Source organism: Balaenoptera borealis (genome assembly GCF_965194805.1).
Source record: "Balaenoptera borealis genome assembly, chromosome: 5".
In the NCBI taxonomy this organism is placed as follows: Eukaryota; Metazoa; Chordata; class Mammalia; order Artiodactyla; family Balaenopteridae; genus Balaenoptera; species Balaenoptera borealis.
The window spans coordinates 59,173,852-59,195,532 of record NC_138862.1 but is presented as its reverse complement, the minus strand read 5'-3'; the positions used below and the strand labels follow the sequence as shown (position 1 = coordinate 59,195,532).

At 36.9% G+C, this 21,681-nt stretch overlaps 2 protein-coding genes across 8 annotated transcripts in view; both read right to left on the bottom strand.

Moving 5' to 3' along the window:
• Positions 1–7,894, bottom strand: part of CD200 (CD200 molecule) — a 39,167-nt gene extending 31,273 nt beyond the window's left edge. For 5 of the 6 annotated variants that reach the window (XR_014245371.1, XR_014245372.1, XR_014245373.1 and 2 more), the window contains exons 1-3: positions 7,749–7,894; positions 3,943–4,024; positions 674–994 (exon numbers count right to left, since the gene is read on the bottom strand). Coding sequence is in view for 3 of the 6 variants with exons in the window: in XM_082394792.1 (XP_082250918.1) it covers positions 674–994; positions 3,943–4,024; positions 7,749–7,760 (415 nt within the window). In the remaining 3 variants the exon portion in view is untranslated. The remainder of the gene's footprint in view (positions 1–673; positions 995–3,942; positions 4,025–7,748) is intronic. The other variant, XM_082394793.1, reaches the window with a different exon arrangement.
• A 406-nt stretch (positions 7,895–8,300) lies between these two features.
• LOC309630044 (uncharacterized protein) overlaps positions 8,301–21,681 on the bottom strand; it is a 47,404-nt gene continuing 34,023 nt past the window's right edge. Inside the window, exon 4 of one of the 2 annotated variants that reach the window (XM_082394806.1) lies at positions 8,301–9,281. The gene's annotated coding sequence lies outside the window, so the exon portion shown is untranslated. The remainder of the gene's footprint in view (positions 9,282–21,681) is intronic. The other variant, XM_082394807.1, reaches the window with a different exon arrangement.

Below are 21,681 nucleotides of genomic sequence, written 5' to 3'. Positions count from 1 at the left end.
CCCCTTATTCCTAATTCTCAATTCTTGACCTCAGCTAAGCATCAGTTAAGAAGAAAGGAATCTTGTCAAACTAAGCCTCTTGGATTTTAAAAGAATGCTTATTATTCAGTTAAATTCCTAGTAGGCATCAGGAATGAAGAACCTCTGCTGCATGTCTCCTTATCAATCCTGATACAGCTACACTGAAACAAAATGAGAGGGACCCCCATAACTGGCTCCAGCTTAGCCCAATCTGGCTTTGTCCTTAGATCCAAAAATACTAAAGCTGTTAGAGACCCTAGAGATGATCTACTTCACACTTCTGGTGCAGATAAATAAACTCTGGTACAGAGTGGACAGGACTCTTCTAGGGTCACATGACTGCTAACTGCAAAGCCAGGTCTGAACCACATCAGTGCTTATGGAGAACTTATCCTCGCTATGGTCCTTAATTTACTCTTGTTGACAACAGTATTTGTCAGGGCAAAGATAACTCCAGGTAGAGATTCAACATAGTCCTATGAACTCTCCAAATAACAGTAACCCCAGTTACAGTAGACATGAAAGGCCAAGTGTCCTCTCATGAGCCTTTCTGGGGTTAGGATCCTGAAAAACTAGGCACTACCACTACATTCCAAACATTCTGCAAGATAACATTTCAAGCCAGAGACAATGTATTCTCAGAGACTCTCACCAAAGAGAGTGAGGCAGGCTATTCCTGAGATCTTCCCAGAACCAAAGGTATTGAAGAGGCACTTGTAACACCCTTCATCTTCCAAGGTGGTATTCCAGAAGGTAATGGTTGAGCTCATGAGTCCCAGCTGGGTGATGTTTATCTTGTCCTTATAGGCAGGCTGGACCACAACCCCATGGTTCTGGCTAAAGGTGATCATGTTTTCTGGGCTTACAGCCTTGATTTTTTGCCATGTCACAATCAGAACTTCCTGGGGATTTTGCAGAGAGCATCTTAAAGAAGCAGGTGTGTTCAGCAACTCTCTTACATCTTGGGTCTCCACTTTCATCATGGAATCATAAAAAAAACATTTATATTTTAAATTTTAATACATACACAAGTATACATTTTTTGATTAAAAACAATGCACGTTCAAAGTCAAATTTAGAAAAGATACAGAAAAATGCAAAAAAAGAAAACAACATTTACCTACCTTCCTGATGTTGCTAGAGAAATATAAGTTCAAATATTTGTTCAGTCTTTAAGAGTAGCAGAGTAGAAAAATAAGAAAGCAAACTCCCAGTGACCAGAAATTACATGAAGAATCCCTGTAGGCTGGAAATTAGGTGAAGTGAGGTTGAAGATGGAAAGTGCCAAATAGGATAGAAGCATCACCAAGTGAGTTTATGCCTGGAGCAGTAACAGCTAGGAATAAGAAAGGGCCAATGGACAATAGGCAGAGTGATTAGTTTAAGTGAAGAAGGTATAGCAGCTCTATACATTCCACACACATACCTGCAAGGGAAGGAGCAGCAGTAGTGATGTCTGCCTTCAGGAAGCAGTGGTGAATATAGGAACACAAGATAGAGAGATATACAGGACAGTGCTCCAGGAGGCTGATAGTACCAGAGAGATTTGACCACCAAATGACAATCTACACATTCCCCCATTTTTAGTGTATGCAGTGCAGAATATAAGGCATGGCAATAATTTCTTCCCCCTCCAATGCTGGCTAGTCATATTGTTACGATAGATGACTCAATGGGAGATCTCAATAAAACAAATAGCCAAACATTTGAGAAAGTTAACATAATGATAGAGGAATAATAAACTCTACAAACCCAAGAACTCACCAAATGAATAAAGATATCATAAATAAACATTTTGATGTGAATAAATGTGATATCTTAAGTGTGAAAAGGAACCAGCACTGTAAATAGTAGAAACCAGAGATGCAGAAAATGAGAAATGTAAACTCTTAACAGACTTAGCAGAATAAATATCACTGAAGAGTAAATTAGTAAGTAGGAAGACCAGGTCATAGAATTTTTCCAGAATGTAGCACAAAGGGATAAAGATATAGAAAGGATTAAAGAAAAATTCAAAGACTAGAATGTTTCAGCATGAGTCCAGTAAGAATTTTAAAAGGAGAGAAAGGGGAGAATAGAAGACAAAAACACTGTAAGGAACAAAAATGTATTTTTCAAAATGATAAAAGGAGGAATCTAAAATAAGACATACCAATCATGAAACTTCATGCACCTAACAACATAACTCTGAAATATATAAAAAGCTAATAGAACTACAAAGAAAAATCCATAAATCCATAATCATAATGGGAGAGTTTTTCATTGTTCTCTTGGAATTTTCATTTCCATATATTAAAAAAATAAGTAAAGCAATAAAACCAAATATAAGGATATAGAGCATTTGAAAAACAAATTTTTATATATAAATTATTATATATGTATGTGTAGTATGTGCATATGAGCATGTATTTGTAAACTTTTACCCAAAAGAAAACATACAATCTTTTCAAACAACATGTGGAACATACCCCAAAATTGAACTTGAAATAGTATACAAAAAAATGACCTTGAACTCTGTCCATAATGCAATAAAATTAGAAATTTACATGCTTCTTTTAACTCCTTAATTACACCAGAAATCATAACAAGAATTATAAATCACTATGAATGACAATAAAAATATCATATATTAAAATCTGTAGAAATTTACAAAGCAGTTCTCAGAGGGAAATATTTAATCCTAACTTAATTTACTGGGAAACAAGAAAGATTGAAGAAAATGAATACACACAGATATCCAAAATTCCCACCCCACCCAAGAAATGATAAAAGGAGTGAATTAATAAAGTTAAAGGCACAAATTAATAAAATGGTACACAAAATTTTGAATTAAAACACCAAAATCTGTTATTTTTTTTTAAGACTAATAACACAGATAAACTGTCTAGAGTAATTAGAAAAAAAGAAGGCAGCATAAACAAACAAACAATATCCACTCAACAACATCAAGAATGAAAAGATGGGCATAGCAACAAATACAAATTGGAACCCGCAAGTGTTGCATAATTCCAATTTTAGTGAGGTGTACTCTTGGTAGATGTGAAAAGTTCTGGGGGGAATACCGGTTGTTAGGACTGGAGTTTCCAAAAGGTTTGTTGAGATTTTTCAGAGCAGAGATTTGAACAAATTGCTGCTTTTAGAATAGAGAGTAGAAAAGGGATCAAAACTAGAGTTTTAACTTCTTGGGTAACTTTTCTCTTTGACTAATAATTTAGTGGAAAGCTTACAATTCTTCGCTGCATATATGAAACTCCATTTAGGGTTGGTAAATCCTGTGTTGTACATGGTATGAAGTTTCCCTTTCCTACCCCTGTGAAGGCTGATGTAGTACAACATCACGCGGAAGGTGATAAAAGGCCAGCAGCAAAGTGAGGTGTGGTCTCCTATGGAACCGAGGAGAAGGGACTGGCACAAGTAGGAAATTCAGCAGATGAGTGGAGAGCATAGGTGTATGTTTTATATAATAGACTATGTGAACCTATGTAACCTCCATATTTCATTATTTTTAGTATTTTTCTGTAAGAGGGACACACCCAAATTTAAGGCTTATTACCAGACTACCTTCCCAAAAGGCCATATTCATTCACACTCCCTTAGGCATTCCCATATCTTTACAAACATAGGGAATTATTATTTTAAACATTATTCAATTTGATAGGTGAAAAATGATATCTTAATTTAGGAAGAATTTTTTCATGTCTGGTTTTATCTATGAAAAGTTTCTCAATATTAAAGTCTTTGGAAACATTGGAAAAAATGTGGAAAGCAGAAAGAACCACTCTCAGTCAGCCAAACAAATTACACGTTTAAATAATTCATGGAGACAGATGAACTAACACAGCACAAACAAGAGTGGCCAAATGTCTCCACTCCAAAAACTGTGTTTCCTGGATTCCACGCAGGGGAATTGAGTATCTTTACCTTGTGCCCTGCATAACATCATGGCAGCCAAGAACCAAATCAGTTGGAAGGTAGACAGATGACAGAAGAGCCTCCTCAATACCTGAAGACAGAAAGCAAAGTACAGAAATGGGCGTTTGGATGTGGACAAAGCTAAGGAAGCTTCAATCTAATCGCTGTTTCAGGAAATGTTGCAGCTAAAGTTTTAACCACCGGAAACCTTTGGTTTTGTGGAAGCAGAACCAGAGACTATAAATGGAAGAAATAACAGAGGGTGCTCAGGATATGGGAAGGGAAAAGCAGCAGTGTGGTTCCTTCATTATGGCCATCAATAAGCAATTTGAGGCCTTGCTTCCAAAGCCACCACTGTCAAGACTGCTGGGAAAACAAACTGCCATAAGTATACCCAGAGAACATAGAGACTGCAAATGCTGAAGAACATTCACTCCCCCAAATAATCCACGTCTGTTAATATTAAAAATGTAACTCAGATTGTAACCGCTTGGCAGAATATGTGACTGCTGAGGTAGATTTTCCTACAAATTCTGCACAGTTTATGTAAATTTTACCTTTTAAAAACCAGTAATGGCTTTATTTTTTCGTCATTGTTTTATTTTCATGTGTCTGGCAGAAATCCTTGGCCTTTTTACAAATCATGGTGGTATTTAAGGGAATATTATTCTGGGTATAATTTTGTTACAAAATGAGAGAGTAGAATGGAGACAGAATAACTTTACTCTGCAGCAGCCCCATGGCTGGCTTTGGTCTACGTTAGTGTGTTCACTGTAAGGGGGTACAAGCAAGGAATGTAAATTTTCCCTATATTTTTTCCTATATTCTATATTTTTCTATAATTGAGGTGTGTAAGAAATATAGGTTTCTCTGTATTTTTCTTTCACTGAACTTAATTTTTATTTCATGCTGCCATTCCAACTAGAGGTAGAGACTTAATTTCAGTCAGTATCACATACTCTCTGTCAGTTTAGCCCACCAACACTTCACAATTGTCCCAAACTCTGGCACTGCATCCACAGTCCTGGGAATGCCAAGCCGTGGGACAGGACCATTAACCCTTGGTTACAACCATCTATCCATGCTGGCACTGTGTTTCCCTCAAGTCATCCTGGTCATCGGTTTGTACAATTAAATCTTGTGCTTACAGGATGTTCTCTCATGTTTCCCGATTCTCCAGATTCTGTGCTCCTGGATTCTTCTGTGCTGAACAAAGGAGAATTCTACAAGGCTCTCTGACTAGACTCCCATGTGTCTGTCCATCTCTGTTTTACAGTTCCCTTGCCATGATGGGCAAGCTTTCCTCTTCCCACAGTTCCCCGCAAGAAAGCAAGGCACAGGTGTTTTCTGTTCTTTGACTTCAACACCTACCTGTAAGTTCTATTCACCACCATCCTGGACTCCCTACTCCTGGGGGCCAGGCACAGAGCATCCTTTTCAGGACACAAACCAACACTATTCAGTCCCTCTTTGCTCTCCCAGCCTAGGGTTAAAGAAGCTGCTTCCTCCATCACTTTGTATTCTTCCCATCAACTTTTTCTGGGATGAAGGCCTGTCCTTGATCTTTCAGCATTTAGGCTTTTAAAACTCAAATGCTTAGGCTCTTGCTATTTCAATACTTTGGCTTCTGAGTGTCCATCAACAGATGAATGGATAACGAAGATGTGGCACATATATACAATGGAATATTACTCAGCCATAAAAAGAAACGAAATTGAGTTATTTGTAGTGAGGTGGATGGACGTAGAGTCTGTCATACAGAGTGAAGTAAGTCAGAAAGAGAAAAACAAATACCGTATGCTAACACATATATATGGAATCTAAAAAAAAAAAAAAAAAAAACTGGTCATGAAGAACCTAGGGGCAGGACAGGAATAAAGATGCAGACGTAGAGAATGGACTTGAGGATATGGGGAGGGGGAAGGGTAAGCTGGTACAAAGTGAGAGAGTGGCATGGACATATATACACTACCAAACATAAAATAGATAGCTAGTGGGAAGCAGACGCATAGCACAGGGAGATCAGCTTGGTGCTTTGTGACCACCTAGAGGGGTGGGATAGGGAGGATGGGAGGGAGGGAGACGCAAGAGGGAAGAGATATGGGGACATATATATACGTATAACTGATTCACTTTGTTATAAAGCAGAAACTAACACACCATTGTAAAGAAATTACACTTCAATAAAGATGTTAAAAAAAAAAAAACTTTGGCTTCTGAAACTAAAAAGTTTTCTTTGGCATTCTAATTCCACACCATCATGCCACATGGAAATCCAGGCTCTAGCAAAGGCTGTGATGAGGAATGCAAATAGTTTGGCTTTCAGAGTAAAAATCTGTCTTTCAGGATAAGAGAGAAAGCAGACACACACCAAAACACAAGATGCACGAACTGGGGGCCAGCAATGTTTAAGAAACAGAAGCACAGTGATTGAGGCAAAGGGAATTAGAAAGAAAGCTTTGCTATTAATTATATACACATTTCCTCTGGCTGACTTGAGTTCAGGCTAGCACCAATACTAGATGTGTGAGCTAGGACAAATCATTTTACCTCTCTGAAATGCAGAAAAAAAAAATAATAGTACCAACCTACTCTCTGTTAAAAAGACTAAATGAGATAGTATATGTAAAGCTCCTAGAACAGTGACTGATACAAATAAGCACTAAATCAATGTTGCTGTTATCTCTTTGGGTTACTATGAGAATTAATTAAGCATTTAAAGTATTTAATACAGTGCCTAAGGTATGGTAAAAGCCAATATGTGTTAGGTAGTTTAAAAAATTCATTAATCAGATCACACAATAATGGAAATAGAGAAGTCCATTTATAACCTTTGTCAAGAGGGCCAGGGTTCACAGGCCTGGGTCTTACCTGACAGCTGCCCATCTACATTGCCCCTATACATACCTCTTACCTGAAAATTTCTAGGTCCAAATCCTGACCCTGCCACATACAGTCACATGGACTTGGAAAACTTAACCTCTCTGCCTGTTTCTTTATTTGTAAAATTGGGTAATAACTCCTCCTTTGAAGGATAGTGGTGAAGATTAAGAGCACCTGGCACTCAGTAAACACTAGCTCTCAGGCCACCATTCTCCTTTGTTAAGGAAAAGAGTGAAATAACTGGCTGTGTGATCCTGCCAATAAACTATATAGAAAAAAAAAATTACTTCAGGCATTACTTGTATTTAGATTTTATTTTTTATTATTTTTATCAATTACCAATGTAAATGAAAATCCTCTCCTTCCTTCATTTTGTCATATACACAGGTCCTGAAGAAACAAAATGTCTGTCTCTCGCGGATACCCTGGGTTTTAACCCTGATTTATCCAATCCTTTATGGCTTCCCAAGGCAAAGGCCCAGAGGATGCAGAAAGAGGCTGGAGCATCACAGAGGGGGCCAGCTCTCCTGGAGAGCCTGAGCCTGAAATTCTGCAACCCCACCCCAGAGTTCAGGGCCAAAACGGAACCAATACAGGACTCTCTATCCCCGCCGCCAGCGCCCGCCTCCCAGCCCGGTTCCTGTCTGAGGATGTCGAGGATCTTCGGAGAAGCGTCTCCGGAGCCTGCGCCTGGCAGCATCCTTTTTCCAGAGCACCGGAACCCCAGGAATGGCCTGTAAACCACCCTTTGGAAGGCAAAATCCGCTTCTCAGCAAGGTTAAGGGCTGAGAGGAGAGCGCTAGCAGAAATCCCACCTCCGAACCAGACTGGGGAAAGCCGCAGCCCGGCGCTCTCAGCCCGCCACCGCCCCAGGGCCACCGGAGCGATGTCGCCCACCCTGCGCCCTCTTTCCCACGCCTGGCCCGGCTCACCAGCCACTCCATCCTCGCTCCTGGCCGCGCGGGGTGTTTGGCTTCAGCTGGGAAGCCCGGAGGGATCTCACACCGGACCAGACAGAGCTCCTCCAGTTCTGTGGAGCAAGGATGCGCCCCGCCAGCGCCTGCGGAGAGCTGCCTCACTCCTCCTCCGACACAAATACCCCTCCTCCCCACCCCCGCCCCGCCCCCCAAGCAGAGGCGTGAAGGCCAGTTTTTGCAGTGTACTTGTAGGGGATAAAATAAAATAAATAGTACTCCTCTTTTCCCATCTTCAAAACGATTCGCAGTTTTCAGAGGTGGCAACTGGGGAAACAGAAAATGTTTGAAAAAATATACACCGTTTCCATTTTCATTGTGCAGACAGAGAAAGGAAACAGGGAGAGGTGGGAAGACATGAATTGTTTCACTGCGTTGGCGCTTGGAGGAATGGCAATCTACACTGTGGAGCTGGCAAGTACGAAATGATTTTTGAGAAATGTTACAGTTTCCACAATTACCACCTCGGAAAATCCAAATATTTTGAAGCTGAATTTAACCAATAGACACTTTACAAAACAAATGTATATTTTTATCCAGAACCAAATTATATATTGAAGCCATCAATGCTGTAATGATCTCTCCATTCATGATGTGACTGGGTTTTTTTCTCTATGTGAGGAGTTTTCTTTCATTTGTATTGATGATGAGGATTCTTCTCATTTTAACAAGTTCTGGAGTTCTTGGCTCTTAAACAAACAAAGAAAGACGAACAGATCAATGAAGTGTTCAATTCCTAAAGCCTTTTCTGTTTTCCTAACACCACCCCTCTGACAAGGTGCTGGGACAGAGCTTTTACCTAAGGATCCATGGGGCTGTAAATTCCAGGGCGGTAACTAAAATAATGACTGATTTTCAGAAAAACACAAACATATTGAAAGGACTAAAATATTCATGGAGTGCCAAACAGGATACATAAAAGAAAGCCAATTTATAGACATAGTGGAATTAAGATCAAATTAAGGAAATTGAAAGAAAATTCTTAAAGCTTCAAAAATGACAAGTAGAAACACCAAGAAAGAGAATCAAAGTGACTTTATTTTTTTATTTTTTTAAACAGCTGTGTTTTATTTAATTAATTAATTATTATTATTTTTATTTTTAGCTGCATTGTGTCTTCATTGCTGCGCGCAGGCTTTCTCTAGTTGCCGTGAGCGGGGGCTACTCTTCGTTGTGGTATGCGGGCTTCTCATTGCAGTGGCTTCTCTTGCGGAGCACGGGCTCTAGGCGTGCGGGCTTCAGTAGTTGCAGCACACGGGCTCTAGGGCGTGTGGGCTTCAGTAGTTGTCGTGCATGGGCTCAGTAGTTGTGGCTCACGGGCTCTAGAGCACAGGCTCAGTAGTTGTGACTCACAGACTTAGTTGCTCCGCAGCATGTGGGATCTTCCCAGACCAGGGATCGAACCCGTGTCCCCTGCATTGGCAGGCGGATTCTCAACAACTGTGCAACCAGGGAAGTCCCCAAAGTGACTTTAAATTTCACAAGGTAGTGCTGGATGCAAGAAGGCAATGAGTTAACTTTCAAAATATTGAAGAAAAATAACTTTGAATTCTACTTTATCTTTTATAAATATTGTTACAAAGGTATATTTAAAAAATACTTTGAATTTTTTGATTAAATGTGTTATTCATAGAGGAAAGTGCATACATCATAACTACCCAATATGAATCGTCATAGAGTAAACATACTTGCATAGCCAGAAGCAGATAAAAAACTGACTATTCCCAGCTCACCAGAAACTGTCCTACTCTCTTTGCCTACCCTTCCTGTCACTGCCACCTTCCCACCACTCTTACTTTCAACATCATAGACTAGACTTGCCTGTTCGTAAACTTTGTATAAATGGCATCATAGAGTACGTCCTCATTTGTATCTGGGTTCTTTCACTCAACAGATTTGAAAAATTCATCCATGTTATTGCATGTAGTTGTGGTTCATTCATTCTCACTGCTGTATACTATCCCATTCTTTAAATGCCACATTTATTTATCTATTCTGCTGTTACTAGACATTTGTTTGTTTCCATTTTGGGGTTATTTTTAATAGTGGTGTTATAAACATTCTTATACATGGCTTTTCCTAAACACATGTACACCATGCTGTTAGATTATTTTTTGTTTTTGCCAGTTTTATCTTTTTCTATCACTTTACTTTAAAATTTTCTCTATTGTTTTTCCCCCCCAAGTATATAGATGATATTTTGCAGATGATATTTTGACATTTTAATAAATCTACTGAAAGACTCTGTCCTAAATTTTATTAGCAAAATATTATTAAATGACAGGATAAAAAAAAGATTTTGTTAAGCATATAAATCTCAGAAAATTTATTACATCAAGACTCTCCTTGAAAATATTTTCAAAAGAAGTATTCTAGAAAAAAGAAAAATTAATCCAGGAGGATGCTACATAGAAAGATATGCAGAAAGGGTAAATAAACTCATCAAAACTTATAACTGCCTAGAAAATCAAGATCCCCAAAATTGTATGTTTATAATTCAATAATTCAAATGTGCATGGAAGGGGGTAAGAGGTTAGATAATAAGATTATGACAGGTAGGTGAGAATTATGCCAAGATGTGTATGTTTAAGAAATAAACATAAAAATATAAGTTCTTAGTAAGTTAAGGCAGAACACCAGAAGAATAGCATAAAATATGATTCAAACTAGCAAAAGAATATTTAACCTAGTGAAAGACAGCATAGGAGAAAAGAGAAAAATGTTACCAGTATGAAATGTGAAAGTCAAAAATAAAATGGAAAAAATGTTCTATTATATTAGCATTTATGACATACACAAATAAGCTAAAAACACAAAAGATAGAGACTTGGGATGCAGAAGAGTGAACAAAAGAGGGGAAAAAAAAATCCCTGCCATCATGGAGCATAAACATTGTTCAAAAATTCTTTGGAAAAGAAGAAATGTGCTTATATAATTTAACACTTTGCAAGAAAGGAAAAATATGTTTAAAATTCTTGGACAAATTTAAAGGAGCACTCAGAGCTAATTTATCACCTGAAATATATATATCAGCTACCAATGTTGAGCAAAAGAAGCAAACAGTGAACTCAACAAAATAAGAAGGACAGATACAATAAAACTACAGGCAAAAATCAATAAAAAGGAACAAAATTGAATAAACATAAAAGGATTTTTTTCCTAGAGATTGATTGAACAAAACTATGGCAAAATTTACTAAGAAAAATAGAAAATAAAAAGAAACAATATAGAATGAAAGTTAGAAATAATACTGGTATAACAAATAGAAAAAATAACAAGACAGTATTATAAACAATCATATCAATTAAAAAATTCTGAAAGTGACAGATTGATCATAAGAATTTTTACCATTTTAATTGACATTTTAACAACATAAAATCTTCCAATTCATGAACATGGAATGTCATTCCATTTGTTGTGTCTCCTCTAATTTCTTTCATTAATATTTTATAGTTTTCACTTTACAATTCTTTTTTTTAACATTTTTTAAAAATTGAACTAATTAGGACCTACTGTATAGCACAGGGAACTCTACTCAATACTCTGTAATGATCTATATGGGAAAATAATCTAAAAAAGAGTGGATATATGTATATGTATAACTGATTCACTTTGCTGTACAGCAGACACTAACACAACATTGTAAATCATCTATACGCCAATAAATTTTTTTTAAAAAATTGAAGTATAGTTAATTTACAATGTTGTGTTAGTTTCAGGTGTACAGCAAAGCGATTCATTTATACATACATATATATATTCTTTTTCAGATTCTTTTTCATTATAGGTTATTAGATGTTACTGAATATGGTTCCCTGTGTTGTATAGTAGATGGTGTATGAGCATTTTACTTATTTTTGTTTTGTTTATTTATATATTTAATTATTTCTTCCTGTTTTCTTGAGATGTAATAGAATACAGCATGTATAAGTTTATGGTGTACAGAATAATGATTTGACTTACACACATCATGAAATAATTACTACAATAAATTTAGTGAAGATCCATCATCTCATATAGATACGATAAAATAAAAAGGATAAAATTTTTCTCCTCATGATGAGAACTCTTAGGATTTACTCTCCTAACAACTTCCATATATAACATAGAGCAGTGTTAATTATATTTATCATGGTGTGCATGACATCCCTAGTACTTATTTATCTTATAACTGGAAATTTGTACCTCTTGACCAGCTTCATCCAATTGCCCCTCCCCCCATTCACTGCCTGTGGTAACCGCAAATCTGATCTCTTTTACTATGAACTTGTTTGTTTGTTTGCTTGTTTTTGAAGTAAAGTAGACCTACAACGCTGTTTGTTCCCAGTGCACAACATAGTGATTCGATATTTCTATACATTACAAAATGGTCACCGCAATAAGTCTAGTTACCTCCTAGACCATAAAAAGATATTACATAGTTATTGACTATATTCTCTACACTATACCTTTCATACCTGTGGCTCATTTATTATGCAACTGGAAATTTGTACCTCCTAATTTCCCTCATCTATTTCTCTCATCCACCCACTCTATCCCTTCTGGCAACCATCTGTTCTCTGTATCTATGACTTTTTCTATTTTGTTATGTTTGTTCCTTTGTTTTGTTTTTTAGATTCCACATATAAGTGAAATCATATGGTATTTATATTTCTCTGTCTGACATTTCATTTAGCATAATACCATCTAAGTTCATCTATGTTGTCACAAATGGCAAGATTTCATTCTGTTTTATGGTTGAGTAGTATTCCATGGTATATATATACAAAATCTGCTTTATCCATTCATCTATCAGTGGGACCTTAGGTTGCTTCCATATCTTGGCTATTGTAAATAATGCTACAATGAACACAGGGGTGCATATATCTTTTCAAATTAGTGTTTTCATTTTCTTTGGATAAATACTCAGGAGTAGAATTTATGGATCATATGGTAGTTCTATTTTCCATTTTTTGAGGAACCTACATACTATTTTCCATAGTGGCTGCACCAATTTACATTTCCACAAGGGTTCTCTTTTCTCTACATCCTTGCCAACACTTGTTATTTGTTGTCTTTTGGATAACAGTCATTCTAACAAGTGTGAGGTGATATTTTATTGTGGTCTTGAGTTGCATTTCCCTGATGATTAGTGATGTTGATCCTGATGTCATGTGCCTGTTGGCCATCTGTATGTCTTCTTTGGAAAAAATGTCTATTCTGGTCCTATGCCCATTTTTTAATTGGTTTATTTGTTTTTTGATGGTGACTTATATGAGTTCTTTGTATATTTTGGATATTAACCCCTTATCAGATATATTGTTTGAAAATATCTTCTCCTAAACAGTAGATGGCCTTTCCATTTTGTTAGTTCCCCCTGTGTTCATTGCAGCATTATTTACAATATCCAATTTTAGTTTGATGTAGTTCCATTTGTTCATTTGTTTGTTTGTTTGTTTCTCCTGCCTGAAGAGACAGAGCCAAAAAAATATTGCTAAGACTGATGACAAAGAGCTTACTGCCAATGTTTTCTTCTAGCAGTTTTATGGTTTCAAGTTTTACATTTACATCTTTAATCCATTTTGAGTTTATTTTTGTATATGGTGTGAGAAAGTAGTCCAGTTTCATTCTTTTGAACATAGCTGTCCAGCTTTCCCCAACATAATTATTGAAGAGTCTGTCTTTTCCCTATTGTATATTCTTGCCTCCTGTATCATAGATTAACTGACCATATAAGTGTGGGCTCATTTCTGGGCTCTGATTCTGTTCCATTAATCTATGTACCTGTTTCTGTGCTAGTACCATATTGCATTCATGACTGTAGCTTCATAGTACTGTTTGAAATAAGGGAGTGTGATACCTCCAGCTTTGTTCTACTTTCTCAAGATGGATTTGGCTGTTTGGGGCCTTTTGTGTTTCCATACAAATTTTAGAATTATTTGTCCTAGTTCTGTGAAAAATACTTTTTTCCATCCCCTTACTTTCAGGCTAGTGTATCTTTGGATCTGAAGTGAATCTCTTATAAAGAGCATATATATGGGTCTTGTTTTTTTTATTCATTCTGTCACTTTATATCTTTTGATTTGAGCATTTAGTCTATTTACATTTAAAGTAATTATTGATAGGTATGTACTTATTGCCATTTTGTTAATTGTTTTCAGGTTGTTTTATAGTCCTTTTTTGTTCCTTTCTTCTTTTGCTCTCTTCTCTTGTGATATGGTGACTATTTTTAGTTTTATTTTTGGATTTCTTTCTCCATTTTGTGTGTGTATATATCATAATTTTTGGTTTGAGGTACAAATGTCATTTTGTGTGTGTATATATCATAATTTTAGGTTACCATGAGGTTTATATATAGCAATCTATATATAGATTATTTATATATACATGATTATTTTAAGTTGCTGATCTCTTAAGTTCAAACTCTTTTTAACAGCCTTACATTTTTACTCCTCCCACTAAGTTTACTGTTTTGACATTATGTTATTCATCTTTTTATTTTGTGTATCCCTTTACTACTTATTGTGAATATAGTTGATTTTAGTACCTTTGTCTTTTAACCTTTCTACTAAGTTTATTAGTTGACCTACTACCTTTACTGTATACTTGCCTTTACCAATGAGATTTTTCCTTTCATAATTTTCATACCTCTAGTTTTTGTTCTTTTCTTTTCTGCTTAGAGAAATTCCTTTTACATTTCTTATGAAGCTGGTATGGTGGTGAAGTCTTTTAGCTTTTGCTTGTCTATAAAACTTTTGATCTCTCCATTAAATCTGAATGAAGTTCTTGCTGAATAGAGTATTCTTGTTTGTAGGTTTTTTTCCTTTCATCACTTTAAATATATTGTGCCACTCCCTTCTGGCATGCAGAGTTTCTGCTGTAAAGTCAGCTAACATGCTTATGGGAGTTCCCTTGCATATAACTTGTTACTTTTCCCTTGCTGCTTTTAAAATTCTCTCTTTATCTTTAATTTTTGCCATTTTAATTACAATGTGTCTTGGTGTGTTCCACTTTGGGTTGATCCTATTTGGGACTCTCTGTTCTTCTTGGACCTGGATGTCTGTTTCCTTTCTCAACTTAGGGAAGTTTTCAGCTAATATATCTTCATATATGTTCTCTGTCTCTTTTTCTCTCTTCTCCTTCAGGGCCCCTTATAATGACAATGTTAGTGCACTTGATGTTGTCCCAGAAGTCTCTTAAACTGTCCTCATTTTTTAAAATTCTTTTTTCTTTTTTTCTGTTCAGCTTGAGTGATTTCCACACTCTGTCTTCGAGTTCTCTGACCCATTCTTTGTATCATCTAATCTACTGTTGATTCCTTCTAGTGTATTTTTTTAAATTTCATTTATTGTATTCTTCAGCTTTGTTTGCTTCTTCTTTATATTTTCTAACTCTTTGTCAAACTTCTCACTGTGTCCATCCATTCTCCTTCCAAGTTCACTGATCATCTTTATGACTATTACCTTGTACTCTTTATTAGGTAGATTGCTTATCTCCACTTTCCACCTCTTCTTCTAAGGTTGTAACCTCTTCCTTTATTTTGAAAATATTCCTGAGTTATTTCATTTTGCCTGATACTCTGCTTTTATTTCTATGTATTAGGTAAACCTAATATTAGGTAGGTGGTTACATTTTCAGATCTTGGAGAAGTGGCCTTATGAGGAAGATGTACTATGGAGCCCTGAAGCACAGTCCTCTCTCAGCAGAGGTATATGCTCTAGGGGTTCCCCTGTGTGGACTGCATAGGCCCTTCTGTTGTTGTGGGACTGACTACTGTGGGTCTCTGATGAGCATGGCTAGTCCTTAGCATGGTTGGTTGTCAGGCCCTGCCTAGTACAGAAGTTGCTGGCCACTGGTGGGTGGAGCTAAGTCCCAGGGCTGGTGCCAGCTCACTGATTGTTCAGTCTCAATCTTGTTGCAGCTGGCTGTTGGGCTCAGGGGGTCCTGAGGCTGGTGCTGGCCCACTGGTGCACCAGACTGGAGCCCATGGGGTGCTGCGAATGGTGTCTCTCCACTGCTGCACCCCAGAGTTGGCGGGCTGCTCCTTGCCTACTTGTGGGCAGGACTGGGTTCTGGTATGGTTGACTGTGGTGGCCTAGGAGTCCCAGGGCTGGTGCCTGCCCACTGTTGGGTGAGGCCAAGTCCCAGGACTGATGCTGGCCTGCTGGTGGGCAGGGCCATGTCCTGGTGCAGCTGGGGCCAGATTCCACCAACATCTATATCCTCAGGGTGAGACCAAGTTGTCTCCTGCCTCTTCATGAAGCTCTCCAAGATCAGCAAGTGGGTCTGACTCAGGCCCTTTTAAATTACTGCTTCTGCCCTGGGTCTCTGTTGTGTGAGATTTTTGTGTGCACCCTTTAACAGTGAAGTCTCTACTTCCTACAGCCCTCTGGCTCTCCTGAAAGCACACCCCACTGGCCTTCAAATCCAGATTTTCTAGGTGCTAATCTTCCTGGTGCAGGACCTCCAGCCTGGGTTGTTCAATATGGAACTTGGACTCCTCACTCCTGAAGCTCTGCAATTGTGATTATCCTCCCGTTTGCAGGTCTCCTACCTGGCAGTGTGGGTCTTGAATATACTGAGTCTCCATTCCCCCATCCATCTTGTTGTGGTTCCATCTTTATATCTTTAGTTGTAGAAGATCTTTTCTGCTAGTCTTTGGGTTGTCCTCATTGATATTTGCTCTTAAAATGGTTGTAATTTTGGTGTGCCCATGGGAGGAGGTGAGCTCAGGGTCTTCTTCCTCCACCATCTTGGCCAAGTCCAAGCCTATATAAGTCTTTTAATGTGCCTTTGAATTCAGTTTCCTGGCATTTTGTTGAGGACTTTTGCATACATATTTGTTACAGCTATTGTCCAGTAGTTTTTCTGTTCTTGTGTTGTCTTTGTCTGACTTTGGTATCAAGGTAAATCTAGCCTAATAAGATGGGTTTGGAACTGTTCCCTCCCTTTCAATTTCTTGAAAGAGTTTGCGAAGCATTGGCATTAAATCCTGTTTAAATGTTTGGTAGAATTCAGTAATGAAGCCATCTAGTCCTGGACTTTTCTTTATTGGAAGGTTTTTGGTTACTGATTCAACCTGCATACTAGTTATCAGTCTGTTCAGACTTTCTATTTCTTCATAATTTAGTTTTGATAAGTTGTATGTTTCTGAGAATTTATCGATTTCTTCTAGGTTATCTAGTTTTTTGATATATATCACAGTAGTCTCTTATGATCCTTTTTATTTCTGTGCATCAATCATAATGTCTCTTGTTTCATTTCTCATTTTATTTATTTGAGTCTTCTTTCTTTTCTTCTTAGTCTAGCTAATGGTTTGTCATTTTTTTTACCTTTTCAAAAACCAACTTTTAGTTTTGTCGATTTTTTCTATTATTTTTTAATTTTCTATTTCATTCTTTGCGCTCAGCTTTTTCTTCTTTTTCTAGCTCCCTAAGGAGTAGAATTAGGTTTTTTTATGCAATGCCTATCAAAATTCCCATAGAATTTTTTTACATAAATAGAAAAAAACAAATCTATGATTCATATCGAACACAAAAAACCATCAATAGCTAAATCAATCTTGAGAAAGAGGAATGAAGCTGGAGGTATAACACTTCCTGATTTCAGAATATAGTACAAAGTTACATTAATCAAAACAGTATGGGGGCTTCCCTGGTGGCACAGTGGTTGAGAATCTGCCTGCCAATGCAGGGGACACGGGTTTGAGCCCTGGTCTGGGAAGATCCCACATGCCGCAGAGCAACTGGGCCCGTGAGCCGCAACTACTGAGCCTGCGCGTCTGGAGCCTGTGCTCCGCAACAAGAAAGGCTGCGATAGTGAGAGGCCCGTGCACCGCAATGAAGAGTGGCCCCCGCTCGCCGCAACTAGAGAAAGCCCTCGCACAGAAACGAAGACCCAACACAGCTAAAAATAAATATTTAAAATAAAATAAAAAACAGTATGGAACTGGGGTAATGACAGACATATGGATCAATGCAATAGAAGAGAGAACTCAGAAATAAATCCAAATGTATACAGTTGACTAATCTTTGACAAGGGTGCTTGACAAGGGAGGATCCAAGAACACATGATGGGGAAAGGATTGTTTCTTGAACAAATGATGTTGTGAAAACTAGATATCCACATGCAAAAGACTGAAATTAGACCCTTATTTTACACCATACAGAAAAATCAAATCAAAATGAATTAAAGACTTAAATGTAAGATTTGAAACCGTTAAACTCCTAGAAGAAAACGAATTCATGAAATTCGTCTTGGCAATGATTTCATGGATGTGACACCAAAAACACAGGCCACAAAAGCAAAAATAGACAGATGGAACTATATCAAGCTAAAAAGCTTCTGCCCAACAAAGGAAACAATGACAGCATGAAAGGGCAACCTAAAGAATATGAGAAATATTTTCAGGAGTCGTTAAGAGTCATAAAACCATCACAAGCATGCAAATGTTGGTTTCTCAGTGTCATTAATGACATTTAAAACCATAACTTACTCATGTATGTTCCAGATATGGAACAGGAAACAATTACTCAGATACACAAGCAAGTAGCTCCAGGATAGGCAACGACATTTGGTCACTGTCAGGGTTTGTCCTCCATGTGAATCTTGGAGGTCTTGCTTCAACCCCAAAGTGCTTGCACAGGAAACTGTCTTGAGCCTCTGCACCTAATTTCTTCCAATTATAGTCACATCATCTGGCCTAATGAGTTTCTAAAAGTAGTTTTCATTTTATTTAGAGCATGTTTCCAGATGTGTTTTTAAATTAATCAGTGCTAGTAATAAAAGATAACATGACCCTGGGAAAAAAAATTTGTAGACCATATATCTGATGAGGTTAATCTCCAAAACATATACCTATAAAGAGCTCCTATAACTCATAGCAAAAAAAAAAAAAACAAAAACACACAACAACAATAAAAAACCCTAATAACCCAATGAACAAATAGGCTTGAGAGTTTGAACAGATATTTCTCCAAAGAAGATACAAACACCCAAGAGGTATATGCAAAAATAGTCAATGTCACTAATCATCAGGGAAATATGAATCAATCCGCAGTGAGATATCACCTGACATCTGTCAGGATGGCTATTATTAAAAAACAAAAGACAACAAGTGTTGGTGAGGATGTGGTGAAGTGACACACTTGCTTGCTATTGGTGGGAATGCAAAATGGTGCAGCTGCTATGGAAAACAGTACAGAGGTTTCTTAAAAAATTTTAAATAGAACCACATATGTTCTAGTCTCACTTCTGGCTATTTATCAAAAAGAATGGAAATCAGGATCTCAAAGAGATATTAGCACTCCTGTATTCATTGCAGCACTATGCACATTAGCCAAGGTGTAGAAACAACCTACATATTCATCTGCAGATAAATGGATAATGAAAATGTGGTAGAAACAACCTAAATATTCATCTGCAGATGAATGGATAATGACAATATGGTGTATGTGGTAGAATACTATTCAGCCTTAAAAAGAAAGAAATTCTGGGGCTTCCCTGGTGGCGCAGTGGTTGAGAATCTGCCTGCCAATGGAGGGGACACAGGTTCGAGCCCTGGTCTGGGAAGATCCCACATGCCACAGAGCAACTGGGCCCGTGAGCCACAATTACTGAGCCTGCGCGTCTGGAGCCTGTGCTCCGCAACAAGAGAGGCCGCGACAGTGAGAGGCCAGCGCACCACGATGAAGAGTGGCCCCCGCTTGCCACAACTAGAGAGAGCCCTCGCACAGAAATGAAGACCCAACACAGCCATAAATAAATAAATTAAAAAAAAAAAAAAGTGTCTTCTCTTGGGGAGACCATTTGTATAAAAAAAAAAAAAAAAAAAAAGAAAGAAATTCTGAAATATGTGACAATATAGATGAACCTCATGGGCATTATGCTAAGGGAAATAAACCAGTCACAAAAGACAGATCCTGCACCGTTCCACTTATGTGAGGTATCTAAAATAGTCAAATTCATAGAATCAGAGAGTGAAATGGTGGTTGCCAGGGGCTGGGGAGAGAGAGAAGTAGAGAGTTACTAGTCAGTGGGCGTAAGTTAAGCAACATGAATTAGTTCTAGAGATCTGCTCGACAACATTGTACCAATAATCAACAATATTATATTGTAGGCTTAAGATTTTTATTAAGGAGGTAATGTCATATTAAACGTTCTTACCACAATAAAATAAAATGTCATAAATAATATTATACAAATTATAGGAAATTTAAAATGGAATAATCCAATAATTTTGAAAGGAAATAACTGAAATCAAAGAATTCCCCTGCCAAAAAATCCATAGATCCGGATGGCTATTAAGGAATAGAAATCTCTATCTTACACATGTTTCTAAAAAGAGAAATACTGTATGACTAAGCTCTATTTTTGAGTGTTAATTTCAAAACCTTAATTTGAAACTTTTATTTCAAAGCAAGGAAAGATGATTCAAAAAAACTCAAAGTATAGTCCTGTTTTACTTATAAAGCAGCAAAAATTCCCAGAATGGTTTAGCATTTGCAAATCTGTCAATGTAATTTATCATGTTAGTGAACCACTTTGGAAAGTTCATGTCACTGTCTCAACAGGTACAAAAACATTACTTCTTAAGTTCAACAACCTATATATGTTAAAACCACAGAAACTGGAAATAATGAAACATCTCCTAAACTTGATAATATGCTTAAAGACCAAACACTGCAGCAAATATCATACTTAGAGAAATTTTAGATATAGTTTTTAAATTCAGAAGTGTTTTAAAGCAAAAATGTCATTATGTGCAAGGGAGATGGTTATCTATGTGGAAAATCATTAGATCAACAGAAAAACTTTGAATTAATAAAGAGTTTAGCAAGGTTTCCAGCTACAGGTTAAGTCACAAAATCCATAACAGTTCCTAAACCACTAATAACAAGCTAGAAGATTTCATTTAAAAAATAAGATACCATTCATTATAGCACATAAATAAAAAGTACCAAAGAATTAACTTAGCAAAAGTTCCACAAACCTACAGAGAGAAAATTTTTAAACTTTCCTAAAAGACATTCAGAAAGATTTGAATAAATGGATAACATATTTATAGGTGGAGTAAATTACACTGTAAAGATACCAAACTTCCAAAATTAAATTAATCTATAAATTCAATGTAGGACTAAGAAAAATTCCAGCTGTATTTTTTTAAGAACTTAATAAACTTATTTCATGATACATGTGTATGTTTGTCTATCCTTGATTTGAAATATCAAGTTAGAAAAGAAAAAAGGGGAACCTCTCCCTACCACATTTTAACACCTAACACAAGACCATAGTAATAAAAACTATGCATCCATGAAAAAAAAATTAAACAATGGAACAAAAGTTCCACCTGCGAGAGCTGGAAACAGAGTTCATCAGTAAAGAAAGGATAGATCGTATAGTAGCTGATGTTAGGAAAACTGGATCATTATATGATGAAAATTAACACTATATTATCAAGTCTACATTATGTATAAAGGTTTAGAGACCTAAATATAAAATAGAAAAATATAAAGCTAATAAATATGATTTTATTTTTGTGAATTTAGGTAGATGAGGACTTCTTAAATAAGACCCCAAACTCAAAAGTAGGTAAAAAAGTGATGGATTTAACAACATTAAAGCATTAAAGACCTCTGTTCTTTTAATGATATAACTGAGAAATTTAATGGAGTGATGCCAAATAGGGAGAAGTAATCAATATCTAGTATTTACAGAATCTATGATATTCTACAATTTCTACAAATATAGTCCACCTACCCGAAGTCACATGAAGATGTAGACAAGAACTTCACAGAAGGGGAGTGCATAACAAATATATATAAAACAGGCTCATAATTATTAATAATCAGAAAAAAACACACCCCAAATCAGAGTAGCCATTCGATTGGTGACAGTAGGAGGGATGACTAGA